The sequence below is a fragment of the Pimephales promelas genome, chromosome 7 (genome assembly GCF_988280905.1).
Source record: "Pimephales promelas chromosome 7, fPimPro1.hap1.1, whole genome shotgun sequence".
Classification (NCBI taxonomy): domain Eukaryota; kingdom Metazoa; phylum Chordata; class Actinopteri; order Cypriniformes; family Leuciscidae; genus Pimephales; species Pimephales promelas.
Genome location: NC_142775.1, coordinates 40110715 through 40135502, shown reverse-complemented (window position 1 = coordinate 40135502; position 24788 = coordinate 40110715). Strand labels below are relative to the sequence as shown.

At 36.3% G+C, this 24788-nt stretch overlaps 1 protein-coding gene across 3 annotated transcripts; it reads right to left on the bottom strand.

The window, feature by feature from the left end:
• Positions 1–1844: 1844 nt before the first annotated feature.
• ccdc138 (coiled-coil domain containing 138) lies at positions 1845–23140 on the bottom strand. 3 transcript variants are annotated; one of them, XM_089133490.1, is made up of 15 exons: positions 22966–23140; positions 21438–21489; positions 21287–21359; positions 21148–21209; positions 20558–20694; positions 18773–18919; positions 18327–18446; positions 14509–14586; positions 13398–13496; positions 12577–12720; positions 11376–11492; positions 8848–8992; positions 5844–6020; positions 3601–3739; positions 1845–2266 (listed from the first exon to the last, which is right to left on the bottom strand). In XM_089133490.1, exons 1-15 carry the CDS (start codon positions 23038–23040, stop codon positions 2125–2127), a joined length of 1707 nt encoding a protein of 568 aa, XP_088989616.1. In that variant the 5' UTR covers positions 23041–23140; the 3' UTR covers positions 1845–2124. The 3 variants fall into 3 exon arrangements, with proteins under 3 accessions (XP_088989616.1, XP_088989615.1, XP_088989617.1); XM_089133489.1 differs by lacking the exon at positions 22966–23140 and adding an exon at positions 22580–22730; XM_089133491.1 differs by lacking the exon at positions 22966–23140 and adding an exon at positions 22572–22636.
• Between the last annotated feature and the right edge of the window lie 1648 nt (positions 23141–24788).

Genomic DNA, 24788 nt, shown 5'->3' with positions numbered 1-24788 from the left:
AGATTCGGTGTCTAGCAGAGGGTTTCGTCATTACAACAGGAACATGTGATTGAGAACAGACTCTCAGAGACGTTCGGTCCAGTCCAAACCAAACCCAGCTCCATCTGGACGAAACATCAGTGTGCGCAGGCCTGGAACTCATTCACTCTCGCAAGCATTCATCATGCTGATAAACAACGTGACAGAAGAGGGGGAAAAAAACAAACGTCAGTCCAGCTCGACCGGACCAGCTCGAAAACAGAGGCGCTCCACGCGCGAGGACATTTGAATAACAGAAACGCGTTTTAATGGACGTTTTAAACACATAAATGCCTGTTAAAACAATATTTGGAAAGAATAAAATCCTTTAACACGCGTGATGTGAGTAATTCTGTTCATATAGTTTGTGGTGCGTGAGTTTAAAGAGTCAGACATGTCCACTTCTGGCTTAACCAATCACACGCGTTCACCTGGGTAACTGACCAATGACAGACAGGGGAGTATCACGAGGAAACCTGTTTGAAAACACTCATTGTTGAAACCATAGATATCTATATAAAGGCTAGATATGTCGTCCACGCTGCTGGCCAATGGAGGTCGACGTCTGCACCTGGCGGCCATCTTGTCACAGGCAGCTCGCTCACATTGTGTTAATGGTACATGTACTATTTAAATGACCATAACTTGCTCAATTTTCAACCGATTTTCAAACGGTTTGTTTTGTTATAAACGTCAGAGGTGTAGTTATGACACTACATACTTATGAATAAAAAGTGTATAAATAAATAATCATCCAGATAATTATAGCCACGTTAATAACGTTTGTAAGAAACCAAACCGTTTGTAAATCCGTCAAGATTTCAACGAGATAAGAGTATTTGTGTTCGTTCTGACCACTCATCTTACATCAGCTTGTCTGTGACAAGATGGCCGCCAGTAATGACGATGGAAACTCCGGCGTAACACATCTAGCCTTTATATACATATCTATGATTTAAACACTTCAAAACAGTCATGTTATAGAGAAGTAATGTGAATATTCAACCATTGAGTCATATTAATATCACTTATAAATGTAAGATTTAATTGCTTCAATACAATTACAGTGTTATCAAACAAATTAATGAACTTAAAGAGTAACTAATACTAAACCAACTTTTTTTAGTTAATGATCTGTAAGAATGGATCTTTATTAATACCAGTCATTGATTCGAGTAACTTTTTTGACATTTGTTTATAAAGTGTTCTATTTCTACAATATATGGTGTGAAAACGTCTTAGTGCTGCCCTCTTCAGGTTGAACGGTGGCTACTGCAGTTGAATTTTCCTATTGGATGTTCCCGTTTCAGCTCACCACGCCATCTTGTGTCGTCAAAACCACTGTAGGGAGTCAGAAATTGGGATTGTGAGTATTGAAAACGATCAGGATAGAGTGTTTTAGCATCTATTTCGTCCCCTCTATCTCCGCTTGGGTCAGCCCACTTTTTCTGCATTTTCAAATATTGCCAGTGGGTGGAGTCAGGCTCTGACCAGGGGTTTAGTTACCCTTTAAGATCATGCATAAATTAATCAGGTAGGATTTCTGTACTTAAAAAAAATTATGGCATAAAATGCATTTATGCAAATGATTGTAAAAGCAATTAATTCAGTTAAAAAGTATGCACAAATATGTCTTGCTGTGCAGTTAGTTTATCTGTAAGGAAATGAAATGCATCAATGATATTATATGCATCACATTACGTTTATTAGTTAAAAAAGGCGTAATCTAAATGGATGGAAATTTGCGATGCAATTCAGATACATAAATCTTAAATTTAGGCGTAAATATTTTTGCAATGCACGATCAAATGAAACCACGTCACTAATCTAATCAGAGACCAGTTTAATTCATTATTTCAATGTATACAAAAATAAATAAAAATGCACTACATAAGATTTTCTTCTGTGAAACACAAAAGACAGCGTTTGGCAGAATATCAGAGTATCATAACAGCATCACACCCAGATCTCAGATCTGTGATACGACTCCAGGAGACTTCACACACAGTGCAAACGTCCTTTTAGGAGCTTGATGGTCACGGTGCAATCATCCAGTTCAGTGTGAAAGACGGCATTCAGCACAATGGGCAACATGTTATGAGTGTGTTATGAGCGTGTGAGCATGCCCAGATTGAGCAGGATGGAGCTCAGGTTGATGTTGAGGAAGGTTTGAGAACGGTCAGCGGTTCGGTGCATCTCCTGCAGCAGCAAATGCAGCGACGACACTTCAAACAGACGCTTGTTCTTCCTGCAAACAAACAGAATAGCAGATGAACCTCCCAATACACACATGACTCTTCAACAGGACCGACTCTTTCTCAATGAAATCTGTTTACAAAAACCAAACTAAACTAATAAGTCGTTTTCCCTTGCAGAAATAGCCTACACGATAGACTACCTGCTGGTTAGATAGGGGTTATCAATCTTTAGAAGCCACAGACCCCCAAATTATCATCCTCGTGCGGGGGACTTCATGCATAAAGAGATAATGTAAAAAATATATATTATGATTGAATATTGTGTAAAATATTATTTGGCAAATATTTAGTTTCTGTTACGTTACTTAGTGTAGTACTGTACTGATACTGATGTTATTTATTTGATTTAAATTGTATTTATTTATTTATTTATTTTAATATTTTTTCTTTAAGTCAAATGTTATTAGTTATTTGAATCAAATGTGATCATTTTTATTTTAATTCAATGAATTTCATTATTTTTATATTTCTATTTATTTTAATGTATTGTATTCACATATATTAATTTATTAACTATTTGAATCAAATGTTATTTATTTAGTCAGTTTAATTTTATTTATTATTTATTTAAATAATAGTTTTATATTTATTTAAATTTGTTCTATTCAAATCTATTACTTTATTAGTTATTTGAATCAAATGTGATCATTATTATTTTAATAAAATGAATTTCATTATTTTTATATTTTTATTTATTTTATTGTATTGTATTCAAATATATGAATTTATTAACTATTTGAATTAAATGTGATTTATTTAGTTAGTATAATTTTATTTATTATTTATTTAAATAATAGTTTTATATTTATTTAAATTTGTTCTATTCAAATCTATTACTTTACTAGTGTCAATTGAATCAATTGTGATTAATCTTAATTTTTTTTAATAAAATATATTTATTTAGGTAATTGGTTTAATCTTATTTTTATTTATTGTAACATTTATTTATTTAACTTCATTAATATTTTAGTTATTATAATCAAATGTGATTTATTTAACTCAAATATAAAAATATTATTTAAATAAATAATACATTAAAAGACCAATTAACTAAATAAATACCTTTTTTTTAAATTCATTTGATTCAAATGTATTAATTTGATTTATTTTATTATTATTTAAAAAAAATTTAATCTTATGTTTTATTTATTATTTAAATGTTTTAATATAATTTAATTTATTACTTATTTGAATCAAATGTAATTTTTTTTATCAAATGTGTTTTTTTTTTAGTTATTGTTTATTGTTTTATTACACAGTTTTGTCCCCTTGCGTGCCCCTGGACCCGTTTGAAACCCCCAGTGTTAAAGGAGGAGACCCTCACCGGATACTGGAGAGCTTCTGGAGGAGCATGAGCATCTTCTCCACCAGCGACGGCTCCACGCGAGGGTTACGGAGGAACACCGAGGCGCAGCGGAAGAAATCTTCAGTGCTGCACTGATCCAGAAAAGCCGACAGCGACCCTGATGGACAGAGGACAATACTCAGGGACTCTTATTGTGGAAAACTCTGTAATATCGTCTGGAGTGGGTTCATGGCGTTAAAGCGTTTGCGTGAAACACTGCTTCTAATCTAGATGAGCAGAAAACATTTCCACACTCGATCCTCACAACACTAGAGAAAAGAGGAATCCGGTTATGAGACACACAGACACAGAAACGGCCTCCCATGAAAACAGTTTTATGAAATATGCAAGTGATGCATTACATAATTAAAGGAGTAGTTCACTTTTAAAAAAACTTTTGCTGATAATTTCCTCACCCCCATTTCATCCAAGATGTCCATGTCTTTCTTTCCTCAGTCGAAAAGAAATTAAGGTTTTTGATGAAAACATTCCAGGATTTTCTCCATATAATGGACTTCAATGGGGTCCAAAACTACAAACTGTTCAAAGGGCTTTAAACGATTCCAGACGATGAATAAGGGTCTTATCAAGCTCATTTAATAAATAAATAACAAAGTTTAAGTTTTATAAGCTCAAATGCTCGCCCTGCTGTGCACTGCGAGAGTTCGTGACTCTCCTGTTCGAACTCATTCATTAAAATGAACGAATCTTTTCCAGAGTCAATTCGTTGATTTCGTTACGAAAAAAGATTCGCTCAAAGTCACATACACCTAGGATGACTTGAGGGGGAGATTTCATTTTAAAGTGAACTAATCCTTTAATTTCTGAACTTCTGCTTGCTGTCCGACCTCTCTTGCAGGTCTAACGCGAGTCTGATCTCAGGCCGTCTGTTAAAGTCTTCAGTCTGAGCTGATTTAGGACACATGGAGCACATTAAAGCTTCGACCAGACAACCACAGCTGACCTTGAGACGTGACCTCAGCTCCACCCTTCACACGTTCCCATAATTATCCTCCTGTAAAGCTCCCTAATTGCCAGGCCAGCTCACTGTAAAGCTACACACGTCTGTTCAGTGTCACGAGTAAGAAGGTGAAAGGCACATTCCTGGCCCTTCTCGTAAACGCACTCACTTTACGATTCGTGAGTGTTTTTCAGCAGCTCACAGTCCAGCGGGCCTGAACATGAGCAACACCACATCAAAATCACATCAGTGACCTGATACTGTACACCGCCTTTACTGAACCACAAAGACCATGACTCAATTAAATCAAGCATGCTCTGGTTTTCAAACAGTCCAGTGACCCACAGGGAGTGCTTGGGGTCCATGAAAAAGTAAAAAAAAAAAAAGATTAAACAAAAAAAATAATAATAATTTGATTAAATAAATAAAAAAAACTATACAAAAATTATTATAAAATAGGATTGAAATGAATAAAAACAAAATAAAACGTGATTAAAAATATTTATATAATTAAAATTTAAATTATAATTTATTTAAATAAATTCAAATAGATTTAAATATATATTTTTTAAATAGTTATATATACATTTTAATCAAATAAATTAAAGACCAAAACAGATACATTTGTTTTCAATAAATCATAAATAAGCAAACATTTAATTAAATTAATAAAGATACTTAAATACATAAATGCATTTAATTATACTAAATAAAATTAAATAAACACAATTTGATTTAAATAAGTAATAAATAAAAAAAATATTAAAATAAATAATTAGATTAAGTAAAAAAATATTTAAATTAATTGATAAAAAATTACAATATTCTTTTCAATAAATAAATAAATATTTATTTAAATAAATAAAAATACATAAATGCATTTGATTAAAATAAAATTAACGCAATTTGATTTAAATATGTGAATACATTTGATTAAAAATAAATAATTGGATTAAAACAAAAAAATTAAATTGCTGAAAAAAATAAAAAATGGCTTAAATTTAATTAAAAAAAAATATGAGGTAAACATATTTTACGCATTTTCATAACATTATTTTACAGTCGTTTTTATACTTATAAAATATATAGTTGCCTTTTGAAATTTTAGGATTTTAGATCATATTTGGGAGCCCGTGGCATTAAAAGACTGAAAACCCATTTTTAAGATTTAATGATCACCATAGTTGTGGTTCTCCAAACACACACAGCAGATTCACACGCTTTCATCACACAACGGCGTGTAGCATGAAGTGTTTCTCACGTGACTCTGAGCTCATCTGTGTCAGCACCGCTGTGGACCGAGCCAGCAGACCCGGACTCCCTCCTCTCAGCAGAACCAGAACCACCGGCAGAGCCCGGTACTCCAGGAACAGCGCCTGTCCTTCATCGGTCCGCACCGCACATGACAGCACGTCTACAGCCTGAGCCAGAACGTCCACTACAGGAGAACAAGTCAAGAAACCTTCATTTAGACAGACTTTTATGATGGATAGATCCACTTTTATGATGATAGATGCACTTTTATGATGGATAGATCCACTTTTATGATGATAGATGCACTTTTATGATGGATAGATGCACTTTTATAATGGATAGATGCACTTTTATCATAGATAGATGCACTTTATGATAGACATATGCACTTTTATGATGGACAGATGCACTTTTATGATAGATAGATAGATGCACTTTTATAATGGATAGATGCACTTTTATCATGGATAGATGCACTTTATGATAGACATATGCACTTTTATCATGGATAGATGCACTTTTATGATGGATGGATGCACTTTTATGATGGACAGATGCACTTTTATAATGGATAGATGCACTTTTATGATGGACATATGCACTTTTATGATGGATAGATGCACTTTTATGATGGATAGATGCACTTTTATCATGGATAGATGCACTTTTATCATGGATAGATGCACTTTTATGATAGACATATGCACTTTTATGATGGATAGATGCACTTTTATGATGGATAGATGCACTTTTATCATGGATAGATGCACTTTTATCATGGATAGATGCACTTTTTTGATAGACATATGCACTTTTATGATGGATAGATGCACTTTTATGATGGACAGATGCACTTTTATGATGGATAGATGCACTTTTATGATGGATAGATGCACTTTTATGATGGACAGATGCACTTTTATGATGGATAGATGCACTTTTATGATGGACAGATGCACTTTTATGATGGATAGATGCACTTTTATGATGGATAGATGCACTTTTATGACACACTGGTATTTTCCCACATAGGAAGTACAGTATATCTATGTATCCTCTTTTTACTCTTTTAATTCAACTGTGTCTTGTATAACCATTTTCATTTTCTTTGCTTTTATCTTGAGATTATTTTAATTCCTTTCTGTGTAAAGCACTTGAATAAACGTTGCCTTGCCCTGAATGATGATGACACTCCTGTCATTGCTGCACTTAACTCGTTTCATAATGAACTTTACAGTCATTAAACTGAACTAACTCAACACTGATCTGAGTACCAACACTCCCGTTTTACAGCTGAATTTCTCATATTTGATCAAATTTGCATTCCTAATTCCATTATTTTCCTGTTTATCACAGTGACGCTGCTTTGAAACGATCTGTAGTGCTTTAGAAATATGTAAAAATGCAAATATATAAATAAACACAGAATCATTCATATTTAGCACTGCAATATAAATGCACTTTTATACTAAACCGTATTAAACCGTATTATACTAGATTATTGAATTTAAAAAAATCTAATTTTGCTTTTCAGTAAATGTATCTTGATTTAAGAATGTTTCGATATTTGTGCTGGAAAACAAGGATGACTTGCATCTTTTGTTGTGCATGCAACATTTAATGCCATGAGACTTTCTGATTGAAGATTTTAACAGTAGAATAGAGATTAGACTCGTGTTAATGAGATGTTTAATGCAGCTTGAGCCATTTCTATAGGAATGTTCATGGCTTCAATAAGTTATCCATTTCCATTATGCATCTCCAATTTGTTCTATGACTTTTGGTGTCAGATATAGACTATTTATTAATGGAAAATGGACTGTGTGTGTTTTTTTAACCATATAAACTGCAGACTCGTGTACAACACTGCCACCTGCTGCACAGTGACACCAAACACATGCAAGAACTAAAGTTGCTCATAACCACAAGCATGTGTGTGTTTATATATATATATATATATATATTGTTGCATAAATTCGTATTTTTATATGCAATTCATATTTTTATTATATATATATATATATATTTGATTTCCAGCCTAATAAAAATATTTTGTAGTCATATTGCGCAGTTGTGCTTGGAGTCGATTGTTTTATTAATGATAATAACGCAATGAAACATGACAAATTGTGCCACCATCATTTATATCCAGGCTGTCATTCAAGAAATTATGAACACATGCAAAAACAAGAGAGAACCAGTGAGATATTAATAACTGATTGTGTTGTAATCAATATTTGTTTGTAAGCATTTGTTTTGCACAGTAAAATAAAAATCTGTAGCTGTAGTTTGTCTTTTTTTTTTTGCCAAATAATTTTGTCAGATAAATACCGTAACAGTTCTTCCCTCATATTTTATATATCCTGTATATCAAATATTTTTCATATGGTTTAATTGAACTTGTTAATAATTAAAATGCAGTTGCTCATTTATCTTCACATTTCTATACACAATTTAATTATTCAGTATATATGCTCACAAAAACATACAACTTTTGATTTCAATAATGTATTTTACGCATTTTAATTAAATTAATATTGATTAAGATTAATAAATGCTTTAGGAGTATTTTAAATTGTTAGAACATGTTAATGAATGGAACCTTATTGTTAACCTTAACCTTATATTAAGTGTTACCAGAAATAAATATTAAAACACTAAATGCACTGCATGATCATTACTGTGGTTTCCCTGAGTGATTCTTGTCTATTAGACTCATTTCAGGACAATATTACACATGCTTTTACTCCTTTTTCCACCTTTGTCGCCATTGGCTTGCTTAGTTGGGGACATTTCATTTAATATTCAACAATATTATTGATGTGCCTGCATTGACATTATTATATGAGAAGAACTGAACTGAGCTGGATGATGACATCACGTTTTCTCCAGAGCGGTTATAATAACTTTTTTACAACAAAAATGAAACATCACTAAGCTGGACTATGACGCTATTTTCTTCAAGAAATTATTATTTTCCATGTATTTAAAGCTGAATGGACTGGTTTGACCTTGACTGACGGTTTTAATGATGATGAGGCTGCACAGAAAGCGTGTGTGAAGACAGGAGCTCTTAAACAGTGGGCGAGCCGGGTCACATGACCCTCGAGACACCTCGTCACCCAGCCTCCTCAGCGTGGACGTCAGGACAGCGTGCTGGAAGAGAGAGAGATCGAGATGTGGCGTTAAAACACACACTACTGCAGGCACTGGGGTGCCCGTCCGCCCGCCTGAAGGAAATAAAGCAGCTTGGAATAAACGATATTAGATTATTAGAATAATATCATTATTGATGTTGTTGATGATGATGAAACATCTCCTGCCTCAGATTGCGGAGCTCTTAAAAACACACAGGGTTGTTTGATTTAAAGGGGTAGTTCACTTTTGAAAAAGCTTTTGCTGATAATTTCCTCGCCCCCATGTCATCCAAGATGTCCATGTCTTTCTTTCTTCAGTCGAAAAGAAATTAAGGTTTTTGATGAAAACATTCCAGGATTTTTCTCCATTTAATGGACTTCAATGGGGACCAAACGGTTCAAGGTCCATAAGACAGTTTGAGATGCAGCTTCAAATGTCTTTAAACGACACCAGACGATGAATAAGGGTCTTATCATGCGAAACGATCGGTTATTTCAAAACTTATTCCAAAAATGTAACTTTTCTAAGGACAAATGCTAGCCTTGCTCTATTCTGTGAGGCGCGTTTGTAACGTCACGTATTACGTAATTACGTTCAAAAGGTCACGGGTGACGTAGCCGGAAGTACAGAGTCAAAATCGTCCGACATCGATGTTTTACCTTTTAATTCCTTTTTTTGTAAACGGCGTTTGAGTTAGTTTGCACGTTCAACCTATGCGTTCAACTTGTAAACACTGACTCTTGAACGTAATTACGTATTACGTGACGTTACAAACGCGCCTCACAGAATAGAGCAAGGCTAGCATTTGTCCTTAGAAAAGTTACATTTTTGGAATAAGTTTTGAAATGACCGATCGTTTCGCATGATAAGACCCTTATTCATCGTCTGGTGTCGTTTAAAGACATTTGAAGCTACACTGAAACTCTCATTTGGACCTTGAACCGTTTGGACCCCATTGAAGTCCATTATATGGAGAAAGATCCAGAAATGTTTTCATCAAAAACCTTAATTTCTTTTCGACTGAGGAAAGAAAGACATGGACATCTTGGATGACATGGGGGCGAGTGAATTATCAGCAAAAGTTTTTTCAAAAGTGAACTACTCCTTTAATATTATTGTTTTTTTAATTTTTTTATCAGTATTGTTGTTATTATTGGACTTTATTTTTTTTGTATTACTGACACTGAATATTAGATGTATGCTGTCATATTAAGACAGAGAGCACGGACTGAAAAAACTGACACACATCCGGTTTCTCAACAGTTCACTTATGACATTACCGAGAGAAAATGAGCCAAGACGGGTATTTAGACATTATTTTGTGTTTATGTGTCCGTTTAAAGGCAAGTAAACGCGAAAGAGGAGTCAATTCGGTGTTCGAGCTCGATATGAAAGGTCTCTCTCTCTCTCTCTCTCAATTCAATTCAATTGAGCTTTATTGGCATGACTGTAAAATAGCACAATATTGCCAAAGCAATAGTAATACATAAACATATATGTAGATATATATATATGGCAACAGCAATGTGTTCTTGCCAATTTTTTAATTGGCCAAGCTAAGTTACCCATTTTGAAATCCCACCAGCGTAAAAATGCAGGACAGGAAGTTGATATGGTCTGTTTAGGTCATACATATTACAAATACACTGATAATGTTGCTTTGTTTGAGTGGAGATGGGGTGTGTGTGATAGAGCCAGACCGATATTATCGGCCGATATTAGACATTTCCCAAACTATCGGTATCGGCAGTTATAATGGCCGATAAATGAATATTTCAAAAATAAAATAAAAACGGATGAAACGCGCTTCAATCATCTCTCCTCGGCCTGTTAAATTGAAAATGTATGTTTTACAATTTGCAGTATGACGTTATCCATTGCTAAATTATGGCTCATCATAGACTAGCTAACCTGACATTGTAATTATATTTATTGTATTTATTGTAAATATTTATTTACATGTTTACATATTTACATTTATTTACATATAAATATTACAATAAATATTTATTGAAATTATATTTTGATGTTCCTCTGTTATGTTGTGACAATAAAAGAAACAAGTTTCTTTTTTAAAATGCTTTATCATATTATTTTAGCTAAAACACATAAATTACTACAAATAACTAATGTTAGGGAAATCTGTTAATTTTTTGTTGCGTGTTTCTGAAAAAATAAATAAATAAATAAAAATATCGGCCGATATATCGGATTTTAAAACCAAAAAATATTTGTATCGGTCTTCAAAATCCTTTATCGGTCTAGTGTGTGAGAGCCTATGGAAGCTTAGTTTATATTTGGTAAAATGGTTGTTTTATGTGATGTATTTTGTATAAAATTGTCTTAAATCCTAAATCTCTCTCTGATTTAGTGTGTGATGGGCCATGTGTGTGTTTGGTACCTGTGTGCTGCGCTCCAGAAGCATCAGACAACAGTAGATACAGCGGATCAGAGACAGCAGGAGAGACGACTCCATCACAGACGCCTGATGAAGATGATCCACCAGCACAGGCAGCGCCTGACCACATCACAATAATCACAGGAGAACGCTTTACAATCACCACATCATATGTTTAATAGAAATGTTTTAAAACCATGCTGGAGAACCCGTGAACTCAGAATCGACCTTTAAAAGGTTAGCCACCCAAAAATATAAGCTTTCTGACCCTCCATTGACAGCAATTTAATTACCACTTTCAAGGCCCAGAAAGGTAGTAAAGACATCGTTAAAATAGTCCATGTGACTACAGTGGTTCAGATGTATGTTATGAAGCAACAAAAATACTTAACCCTCTGGGGTTCTTCGGGTCAATAATGACCCGAAGCGTTTAAATAAAAAATGTTTAAAAATCGTAGCATCATCAGAATGGTCCGAAACTTGGTGACTTTAATGGTACTTGGTATATGAACACCCCAAAAAATTGGGGACAGGATTTGAAAAGTCTAAGTGGTCGTAAAAAAATAGTCACACTCAGGACCTTCGGGTCAAATATGACCCGCATTGGAAATGAATGGGAAATTGGCAAAAATGTGAAAATACTGAGTTTTTGTGTGCGTACAATCTACAAATCAGCAACTCAACAGTGAAGGGGTGAATCTATAAAACATCAGGAGTGCAAAACAGACACACACACACACAAACACACTTTTATACACAAACACACCAAAAAATTTAGATTATACATGTGTTTTGCATTTTTAAAAAGCTCAGTTTGTCCACCAGATGGCATCCATCTCATTTCAAAAATTTATTTTATGAGGCCTAGGCTTGACTCCAAAATGAAATACAGCTTTAAAAAAAAAAAAAAATTTTTTATATTTTTTTCTATTATATTCAATGGGGGAAAATTTGGTCATAATTATTGCATTAATACTAATTATAAATTTTTGTATTTTTGAAATTTTCTCAAAACACCAAAAAAGAAAAGAAAAAATATTATAAAAAAACAAGTAAAAAATTATGATTTTCTTTTTTAAATATGAATCCCGCCCTTTGGGTCAATTTTGACCCGAAGTTCCCGAGTGTGACTGTTAAACGAACAACCCCAGAGGGTTAATTGTGCAAAAATAACAACTTTATTCAGCAATTTCTAATGACTGACCTTGGCACATCTCTCATGCAGTGCAGGGCGTAGTGTGTCCGTGTTCGTGAGGTTTGACCCGTCTCTGACCTCTGCGAGCTGACCGTCCACGACCCAATCCAACAGAACCGCCAGCAGCTTCGCTGACGGCCCGAGGACAGCGGCCTGACAAATACCCAGATTACAAAAACATTATGGGGACATTAGGTTTTAAAACAAGTAGTAATTTAAAAAAAATATTGGATGAACGTCTAATTAAAACGTTTAATGATTGATGTATATATGAAGAGTTCAGATGCAAAAGCCTCTAAATGCCATTTGAAATTTTCTTCTAAAATGACCATTTTTATCAAGCTTGTATATTTAAGTTCAGTAATTTCACTTAAATGACAATTAATAGGTAATCGTCCTTAGAATATTTGTTTTTGATATTAATTACTTAATTTAAAGACGCATGTCTGTGTGGCAAGTATTCGCTAAGTTACAGTTCATTTTCTGTCGCGATCACACTGAGAGAGATTTTATGTGTTTATTTTATTTTTATGAGTGTACACAAATAAAAGTAGACATTTATCTGATCCCTGGGGGTTAAAGGTCATGATATGGATTTTCCTTGAGGTTCGGGAACAAACACTATTTTTACTTGAAGAACATCGCCAGAATGTTTCGTTAATGATGTTAAAGGAGCTTCACTTATCTTCGGTAGCCACTGCCATTACAGTTTCCCAGCATGCCAGTGACTGTTCTGATTGAATGGTCCAATCACAGCACACACGCTAATTAAATCAAGCCCACGACCGAGACCCGAGAACAGTGTCGTTGACGGTTTGCGCTGGACTCACCTTTCCGGCTGCTTTACTTGACGGAGGATTTTGTGGTTTGCAGGCTTTGGGAACAGCAGTTTCTCGGCCCCTGTGTGTCGTGAACGACTCGTACTTTCTCTGTGAAAACAAAAACACGCGTCAGTTTCTAAATATATATTCACTACCGATCATTAAAAATCTTTAAGATCATTTTACATATTTAAAAATAGTTTGTCTTATTTTGAGCAGATGATGCTATACCTGTATATAATTTACAACTCACTATTTTCTTTCTATGTTATGTTTTTGCTGGCAAGTATTTGTTTTTAGCCTCTGTGTGGCAATCAATTGGTTGTATTCACCTAAATACTTATTGGTTTTTGGTTATTGTTGTGTGTTGATTGTGGTATTATTTATGTCTTAATATTTTATTGTAATGTGTTTGATTTGTCCCTTGTTCTGTATTGTATTGTAAATTAGGACCCCCTCAAAAACAAGAGGGTTCATCCTATATATATATATATATATATATATATATATACACATCATTAAGATGTTTTAATGTTTTTAAAAGTCTTTTCTGCTCATCAAGGCTGCATTTATTTGACTAAAAATACAATAAATTGTGAAATATTATTCCAGCTGTTGCTTTCTATGTGAATATACAGTAGAGTGTAATTTATTCCTGTGATCAAAGCTGTATTTTCAGCATTACTCCAGTCTTCAGTGTCACATGATCCTTCACAAATCACTCTCATATGATAATTTCATGCTCAAGATACATTTATGATTATTATCAATGTTGAAGTTTCAAACTGGTTTTGTTGAACCATGCAATACATTTTATTTTTCAGGATTCTTTGATGAATAGAAAGTTTGAAAGAACAGCATTTATTTGAAACTATCACTTTTGATCAATTAAATGTGTCCTTGGTGAATATGAAAAATATGAATTACTATGAAAATATGAATTTTTTTTTTAAATCGTATGGAAGCTTGTTTCCGCCAAATAAAAAATAAATGAAAAATAAAAAAGGTAATTGCGACTTTTTATCTCACAATTCTGACTTTAATTGTGAGATATAAAATATGAAGCAACAAAAACTGTTTTCAACATTGATATAAAACTGTGCAAGTGCTCATCACGTACCTGCAGGTTCTCCAGCCGAGCTTGAACTTTCTGAGACTGACATTCCAACTTCCTGTTCTGCTCACTGACCTCGTTAATCTGAGCAAACACACTCGTTACTCGTCATCACAGAGAGAAACACACACACTGTAACATCAACACTGCTCAGCGCTGTACACAGTATACAGTGACGACACAAATTTGAGCATTTGAGCTTATAAAACTTAAACTTTGATATTTATTTATTAAATGAGCGATCGTTTCGCTTGATAAGACCCTTATTCATCATCTGGAATCGTTTAAAGCCCTTTGAACAGTTTGCACTCAAACTGTCTTTTGGACCCCATTGAAGTCCATTATATGGAGAAAAATGCAGGAATGTTTTCATCAAAAACCTTAATTTCTTTTCGACTGAAGAAAGAAAGACGTGGACATCTTGGATGACATGGGGGTGAGTAAATTATCAGTCTTTTTAAAGTGAACTACTCCTTTAATGTAATGTGAAAATGCGCGTAAATAACGTAAATCAAGCTTGCTAGTGTGGATAGGCCACAAAGTGTTGGTGAAATAAATAACACTCATCCGACCGGAGGGAATAACATGGAATATTATCTAGAAAACATCTTTAACAAAATAAATTCACGCCCTTTTTAAAAGACCTGAATATCTATGGTTGTTTATTTATTTATTTTTTTAAGGGACACTGGGATGCTGAAAACAAAACCATCCCCATCGCTTCACCCTCCATCATAGCGGCATGCAAGCTTCGTCTTAGTTATTGTGTTGAAAATGCCACTTATAGCAGCGAAAACTTAAATATTGTACCATTAAAAACATGTGCAAATGATAAACTTTTGTGATGATGCAGCACTGGCCCAATTTAACCATTCAAGCACAAGAAGACGCGAGAGAGAGAGAAAGCGATAAGACGTGTGAGATAAATATATATATATATATATATTCAGATGCAAAAGCCTCTAAGTGCCATTTGAAATTTTCTTCTAAAATGATAATTTTTATCAAGCTTGTATATTTAAGTTTAGTGATTTCCCTTAAATGGCAATGAAGATTACCTATTAATTGTTATTTAAGTGAAATTACTGAACTTAAATATACAAGTTTGATAAAAATGATCATTCTAGAAGAAAACTTCAAATGGCACTTAGAGGCTTTTGCATCTGAACTCTTCATATATATCAAGTTATGTCAAGTTTTATTTATATAGCACAAGTTTAACACAACTGTAGTTCAATCAACATATCAACATATATATATATATATATTAGTGCTGTCAAACGACTAAAATATTTAATCACGATTAATCGCATTAATGTCATAATTAACTTGCGATTAATCACACATTTTTATCTATTCTAAATGTCTCTTGATTTCTTTTTGTTACATTATTTTTTTCTCATTTTAATGCTCTTATCAATATGGAAAAGTGAGAAAATTATTATTGAAAATAACATTGGAATAGTGCTCAATTTCACACTAACATATATAAATAATCTCTCACACAATGTAACACTGTCTATCAATAAAAGGGTGAAAGAAATACTGACGAGGCCCTGATATTGACGAGGGGGTGGAGAATTCGCATCATCTGTGTGTGTGTGTGTGTGTGTGTGTTTGCTTGGCCATCATCAAGTGGTGTTTCAGACTGGACGTGCTGCGATGATGATCGCTCAGTTCACAACGACAAAACACACAGATCACTTGGTCTTGTCAATGGGACAATATGGCAACTTTTTAAAAGTAAACTTTCCATTCAGAATTTTAGGGCATCCATTTCGGCGTCTCGCGCTCGTCATCGACTCAAAACGTAAAGTTACTATTCGGCCGGATCGCAAGCCGAAACGAGTGTTCGGACGTTTTGGGACGAAAGGACGTTTTGTTGCTTCTTCGACCAAAGCGCAAGCGGATCAAGACCGTAAACAAAACAACAGGCACGCCGCACACACACGTTTCAGCTTGCGAGCCGGCTTTGAGTGGATGACGAGCGCGAGACGCCGAAATGGATCAGGACGCATGCCGCGTCCGGTTGCAAAAGCATGTGAAAAAACTACAAAGTTTGCTAGGACAAAAAGACCGTTAATCGCGCCATAAAAAAATGAACGGCGTTAAAATGGTTTTGCGTTAACGCCGTTAAAGGGTTAGTTCACCCAAAAATGAAAATTAAGTCATTAATTACTCACCCCCATGCTGTACCAACCCCGTAACGCCGCCTTCACACTGGCAGTTGAAATCAGCTCCGTAATACGCAATACGTTCCCAACGGACGTCGTACTACACAGTGAAAAGCGTCGGACGCGGGTAGAACAAAAATGGCGGAGAGATTAAAGTTTGATTCTGTCAGTTCTGTATGATCTCTCTGATGAGGGTTATGCTGCGTGAGGAAAGTTGCTCAGGACGTTGACATGTCAGGTCGGCTAAAAAATGTGATATAGTGGTCAATAGTTCAATGTCTACCTTCAATTTAATTGTATTAACTGCCCTTATAAACGTTAGAAAGTCATGAAAATAAAAAATGACATCACAACTTATCGTTATAAAATCAATATTTATTTTATTAAAAGTTAATAATTCAGGTTTGTTTATCAGTACCATAGCAACGGTCAACTTCCGCTGGAATTGTCGGATAGGAACCGTCCGTAGCTTTTCGCAAGAGTTCAAATTTTTGAACGCATCCGGATGACCAACGGACACGATTTTCTTCGCACCGCACTCGGTCGGACCCGTTTCGGACCCATTCGCATGCGGTCTGCGAATCTCCATAGGAAATGAATGACTTCCGGTCGTTTCGCAGCCGCATCGGAGCTGATTTCAACTGCCAGTGTGAAGGCGGCGTAAGACCTTCGTTCGTCTTCGGAGCACAAATGAAGATATTTTTGATTAAATTTGAGAGCTGTATAACTACCACATTGGCTCCTAAGGGACTGCCTCTTGACGGCCCAGAAAGTCAATGAAGAAAATGTTTAAATATTCCATGTGACTACCGTGGCTCAACTATATGTTTATCAAGCGACGCGAATACTTTTTGTGCGAAAAAACAAAAAAAAATAATGACTTTATTCGACTATTCCTTTTCTTCCTTGTTGGCCAGAAACGAGACTTCAAGAGATTTCCACGACGCATGCGCGAGATTTGCGATCTCCTTCAACTACTTCAGTTCAGTCGCGCATGCGTCATGGAAATCTCTTGAAGTCTCGTTTCAGGCCAACAAGGAAGAAAAGGAATAGTCGAATTAAGTCATTATTTTTTTTTGTTTTTTCGCACAAAAAGTATTCTCGTCGCTTGATAAACTTATAGTTGAGCCACGGTAGTCACTTGGGATATTTAAACATTTTCTTCATTGACTTTCTGGGCCGTCAAGAGGCAGTCCCTTAGGAGCCAATGTGGTAGTTATACAGCTCTCAAATTTAATAAAAAATATCTTCATTTGTGCTCCGAAGACGAACAAAGGTCTTACGGGGTTGGTACAGCATGGGGGTGAGTAATTAATGACTTAATTTTCATTTTTGGGTGAACTAACCCTTTAATAACGCGTTAAACTGACAGCCCTAATATATATATGAAGAGTTCAGATGCAAAAGCCTCTAGTGCCATTTGAAATTTTCTTCTAAAATGATAATTTTTATCAAGCTTGTATATTTAAGTTCAGTGATTTCACTTAAATGGCAATGATAATTACCTATTAATTGTCATTTAAGTGAAATTACTGAACTTAAATATACAAGTTTGATAAAAATGGTCATTTTAGAAGAAAATTTCAAATGGCATTTAGAGGCTTTTGCATCTGAACTCTTCATATATATATATATGTGTGTATTACACACCTGTTTCTTCATAGAATCATTTAATTCCTTCATGGAATCAAAGCTGGACTTCATCCTCTTATTGTCTTTGTTCTTCTGCTTGAGTGCAGCTTCCAGCTCATGTGTCTCTCGCTGATATTGCTGTAGGAACAACACAACATTTGGAGTCAGTCTCACATTTGCATCGATTCGGTCATCTGTCACAGATGGTACTGTAGGGCTGAAGAAAATAAACTTAAATTATCTTTAAAATGATGTAACCTACATGCGTGTTTCACATTCTTTTTGTGACAGCTTCTGGAAGTGAACGTCAGTGTTTTACTGAAGTGTTATAAACATGCTCGGGTCGGGTTATTACAGTAGTATATTCAGTAATAAAGGTTGTGACCTGTACGCGTCTGAGCATTAGTCTTCTCTCACACACACACACACACACACACAGTAGTATAATACGGTGCGGTTGTGACCTGCACTCTTCTGAGCATCTCCTCCTCCAGGACTCGGAGTCTGTGAGCGCTGTCCTGCTGCTGCACGAGTGTGTTTTCTCTCCGCTGAAGATCACGCTCTCGCTCACACAGTTCTGCCGCCCACACCTGCTGACTGAGCCGCTCCGCCTCAACACACACACACACACACACACGGTGGGTTTTCATGTTATATAGGGACATTTCATAGACAATGTTTTTTTATACTGTACAAACTGTATATTCTGACTGTCCCCTTACACTAAACCTGCCCATCTCTCTCACACACACACACACACACACACACACACAAACACACACACACACTAACCCGACCCCTAAACCTGCCCATCTCTCACACACACACACTAACCCGACCCCTAAACATACACACACACACACACACACTAACCCGACCCCTAAACATACACACACACACACTAAACCTGCCCATCTCACACACACACACACACACACACACTAACCCGACCCCTAAACCTGCCCATCTCACACACACCCACACCCACACACACTAACCCGACCCCTAAACATACACACACACACACTAAACCTGCCCATCTCACACACACACACACACACTAACCCGACCCCTAAACCTGCCCATCTCACACACACCCACACCCACACACACTAACCCGACCCCTAAACATACACACACACACACTAAACCTGCCCATCTCACACACACACACACACACTAACCCGACCCCTAAACCTGCCCATCTCTCACACACACACACACACTAACCCGACCCCTAAACATACACACACACACACACACTAACCCGACCACTAAACCTGCCCATCTCTCACACACACACACTAACCCGACCCCTAAACATACACACACACACACACTAACCCGACCCCTAAACATACACACACACACACACTAACCCGACCCCTAAACATACACACACACACACTAAACCTGCCCATCTCACACACACACACACACACTAACCCGACCCCTAAACCTGCCCATCTCACACACACACACACACACACACACTAACCCGACCACTAAACCTGCCCATCTCTCACACACACACACTAACCCGACCCCTAAACATACACACACACACACACACTAACCCGACCCATAAACCTGCCCATCTCTCACACACACACACACACTAACCCGACCCCTAAACATACACATCACACACACACACACACTATCCCGACCCCTAAACATACACACACACACACACTATCCCGACCCCTAAACATACACACACACACACACACACACTAACCCGACCCCTAAACCTACACATCACACACACACACACACACACACACACTAACCCGACCCCTAAACATACACACACACACACACACACACTAACCCGACCCCTAAACCTACACATCACACACACACACTCACACAACAACCAATAACATTATGACAGCTCGAGGCTAATAATATAAAGTGATATTTTTAACCAATATTCAGGCACCAATGAATGGATCTCTGAAGAACAGGAAACTACAGACTTCATTCACTCATTCTCACATTTTAAACATGACAGTGAAACAAACACAAAACAAAGATGAAAACAGATTTGTGTAACCATTGAGAACCTCTTTTTTGATAATCATTTTTAGTTTTAGCTATTTTAATACATCAATTTAAACTAAATCAAATGAGAAATGCCGCCTTTGCAACAGGCTGAAATATAAACATGTCAGTTCTTTACATTTTTCTAAGTGTTCAAACTCTGACTGACACACTCATATCACACAGATGTGAATGATCATTACCTGCAGCTTCTCGTAGATGTGCAGCATCTCCCGATACACACGCAGCGCTGCTCCGCTCGAGCTCCGGGGATCTGCCGTGACGTCCTTCAGCACCGAGGAGCCGGAGGAACGGGCCAGATCTGACGGCAGAGTCACGTCTGCAGACGAAACACGAGGAATACGCTTTATTTTTGGTGATTGCTCATTTACTACAATTAATCTGGGCTCATTTTGATGATGAAACACATGTCAGTCTTATGCACAGCCCTTCAAGTAAAGTGTTACCCGAGTACCTTTTAAAGATATTAGCAAGAACACAGTCTGAATGGCTGGACATTATGAACAATATTGGGAAAAATGGATTGTGACGTATAGTTTCATCAATGTTTTTATTTAAAAAGGCATAAGTGACCAAACGATTGTTCTGTTTTGTTTAGATGTGATTATTTGTATCATTTTTGACAAAAACAACAACATACAAAGTTTGTTTGTTTTTTTAAACGTCACATCTGGTATGGCATAAATGAACATGATTTGGTACGAGACTCTCTGAGCTCCGTCACAGTTGATTCTTCATGCTGAGTGTGTGTGTGTGTGTGTGTGTGTGTAACCTGTCTCTGTGCAGAATATGTTTGTTTCTTCAGGAGAATCCTCTTCAGCACTGTCAGCTCCACTGGAACATCAGACCACAGGTCAATTCAGTGCAATAGTAATAATCATAATTAAAGCAGATCATATTTGACCCCTGACCTTCGATTCCTGTAGATCTCTCTGAGGGCTTTATTATAATCTCTCATCTTTCTGCACGTCTGATTTCTCCTCACTGCACAAACACACACGGGTGAGGTATTCAACCGGTCACATGAGCAAAGATCCACTTTATTATTATTATAATACTGACCATCATCCTCAGCTGACGGCGGTGTAGATGCGCCTGGAACCTGCTGAGACGCCTTAAACACCATAAAATAATAACAATAATAGAGGAATAACAGTCAGAATCATATTGGAATTTCTTGAGTTATAAAGGATCCTAAGATATATATATATATATATATATATATATAGGAAATTTGTATTTTTATAGTTTTTTCTTCTGTGTTATGGAGGAATATAACACAGAAGGAAAAACTATAAAAATACAATTTCCTAGTAACACTATTATGATTCTCAACAGAATAAAATGATCATTTGAGGATTGTAATATCAAATAAGGAAAACAAACATACTTTTGTAAATCATATTTATGAAAAGAAAAGTCGAAATTATGACAGTCATTTATGAGATAAATTAAGTCATACAAAAGCATGATTGAAAAATAATTACAACAGTCAATGACAATTTATAAAAGTCAACGGAAGGTTAAAAAAAGTTAAAATTAAGTCAAAGTAGGTAATATTTATGAGATTAAATATCGAAATGATGGCATACCATGTCATTTACGAGATTAACATAAAAAATATGACTTAAGTCAAAATTATTGTCATAATTGTGCAAAAAGTCGAAATTATGACATTTATGACATGAGTCATTTACGGGATTAAAATTTTAATTATGTCGAAGTCATAATTATAAAATAAGTCAAACTTACATTTTAAAAAGTCATAATAATGAAAAAAGTAAAATATTAATATTTTATATTTACATAATAATGAAAAATGCTATATTTATTACTGGAAAAGTTAAATTACGACATACTCAGTCGAACTTTGAAATTCGAAAAGTTATAAAAACTGATTCTCACACAGAAAAGTATGATATAGCTAGGTTTCACATTGGAAATCTACCTTTTTACCTCATAAATTCTATTTATTTCATAACTTGAATTTTTTGTCATAATTATGACGTAAAACGTCGAAATGATGTCTTACTATGCCATAATGATGTCATCACTCACTGTCATAATTATGATTTACCAGAGAATGATTTGCTTCTCTCGAACTGTCATTTTGTCAACACAAGTCGCGTTCTGATATAAACACACAAAACATATCCAACTGAATGTGAACTCTACGCGAATAAACGATTTATTCACCAACTCACCCGATGACTCCTCTGCAAATATTTCTGTTTTAATAATTCTATTCTTTCATCGAGATCAGAATCAGATTCGTTACTCATGTTCTTTCAAAACAGCCGCCGCTCGTCTCCAAAACACTCACTGCAGGGACCGGAAGTGAAAGCGCAGTCAAAATAAAACAAATAAAAGTCCCAACGAGCTAATGAAAAATGATTTGTTAAACATACACGCTTTTTCCCTCAGTCTGTATTGTGGCGTATATTACTCAAATGAAACCAACCAAACAACTAAAACGCCACAGCAGGCTGAAACATGAGGATTCACACTGAAGACGCGTCACGCTGAACCTTTGTATGTATTGAGTCTCTTTATTACGCTATTTCACAAACATAAACAACAAATCACTTACTTCGAGCGATGCATGTTGTAAGCAGTGCAAAGGTACCTCAGAGACATCAGTAACGGATGTTAGTGATGATAACATTGGTGGGAAAAACAGTGGTAAAGCCAGTGGTGACGGTCAACAGAAAGTTTCTCCCCATAATCACCCTGCAGCCATGATCCAAACCCAAGCTTGCGCACAGGTGAGCACACTCACACATTAATACAGACATCGCACCCCCAGTAACGCCCACAGTCACCGATGACGTCACCATGCGCGTGCATGTACACAACAGTGCAAGAAAAAGAGAAAACATAATAAAAGCCCAAAACCCAGTGTATGGCTCCTACATTCCGGCCCCAAATTATTTTATAGTAATAATTGACCACCTTTACAACCCTCTTGTGGGAGACAAACACCAGTTAGAAATGCAAATTGAAACGTCATTCCTTTAAAAGTCCTGATAATGTCAAAGTTTATTTCTGATATATCCAAGGGTCTTCACTGCTCCTCTGCTTCCTGCAGAAGGCAGACTTTGGTTATTGGCCTTGTCAGACAACTGGTCTTAGTTTTAATCCGTACGCTTCGCACCAGCCCATTTTCGTCTGAAACAGTATCCACGATTCTTCCTATAACCCACGCATTACGAGGTGCCATATCATCCACCAGCACCACAAGATCTCCAGGAACAAAGTTTCTTTTGACAGCATTCCACTTCTGGCGCTCCTGAAGTCCAGGAAGATACTCCTTCACCCAGCGCTTCCAGAACAAATTCGACATATACTGCACTTGCTTCCAGCGACGACGACTATAGACATCCTCCTTCTCGAACAATCCTGGTGGCAACAATGGTTGCGACTTAAGCAGGAGCAGATGGTTAGGAGTCAAAGCCTCCAAGTCTTGAGGATCTGTTGATGCCTTGGTTAAAGGGCGGCTATTAACAATAGCTTCAGCCTCACAGAACACTGTCACCAAGCCTTCTTCATCCAGAGTCTGAGTCCTCAGAATAGAGTTTAGCACCTTACGGACTGACCGAATAAGCCTTTCCCAAGCACCTCCATGATGGGATGCTGTAGGAGGGTTAAAAACCCATTTTACATTCCTTTGTAACAGCACGTCATTGATGAGGTTCTGATTCAGATTCTCTATGGAATTCCTCAATTCACGCTCAGCACCCACAAAGTTAGTGCCATTGTCCGAATGGATTTCCAAGACTTGACCACGTCTCGCCGAAAACCGTCTGAAACCATTAATGAAGGAGTCTGTGTCCAAAGAAGACAGAACTTCAAGATGTATGGCTCGCATCGCCAAGCATGTAAAAATGAGCCCATACCTCTTGACCACAGCTCTTCCACGTTTGACTTCAAATGGTCCAAAACAGTCCAGACCAACTCGACTGAAAGGAGGCTCATCAGGAGTTATTCTGTTGTAAGGAAGGTCAGCCATTTTTTGATGTCCAGGTGAAGCAGACAATCTACAACAGATGACACACTTAGCCAAGACCTTTCTGATAGCGGCACAAGCACCAGGAATCCAATATTTCTGACGCAGGTAAGAAAGCATGTGGTTTCGTCCACCATGGCCTGTTACTTGGTGTACATGATGGAGAATAAGATTGGAGATGTGCTTATCTTTAGCCATTATAACTGGATGTTTTGCTTCAACTGGCATAGCTGCTCTACTAAGCCGTCCTCCGACTCTAATGAGATCACCGTCCAGGATCGGGTTGAGCTTGTAGAGGCGGCTCGTCCTCCTTACACACTCTCCTTTCTTCAAATTGGCCAGTTCCTCAGGAAACATTGTTTTTTGGCAAAAACGGATAATACTTGACTCCGCTGCATCTATGTCCT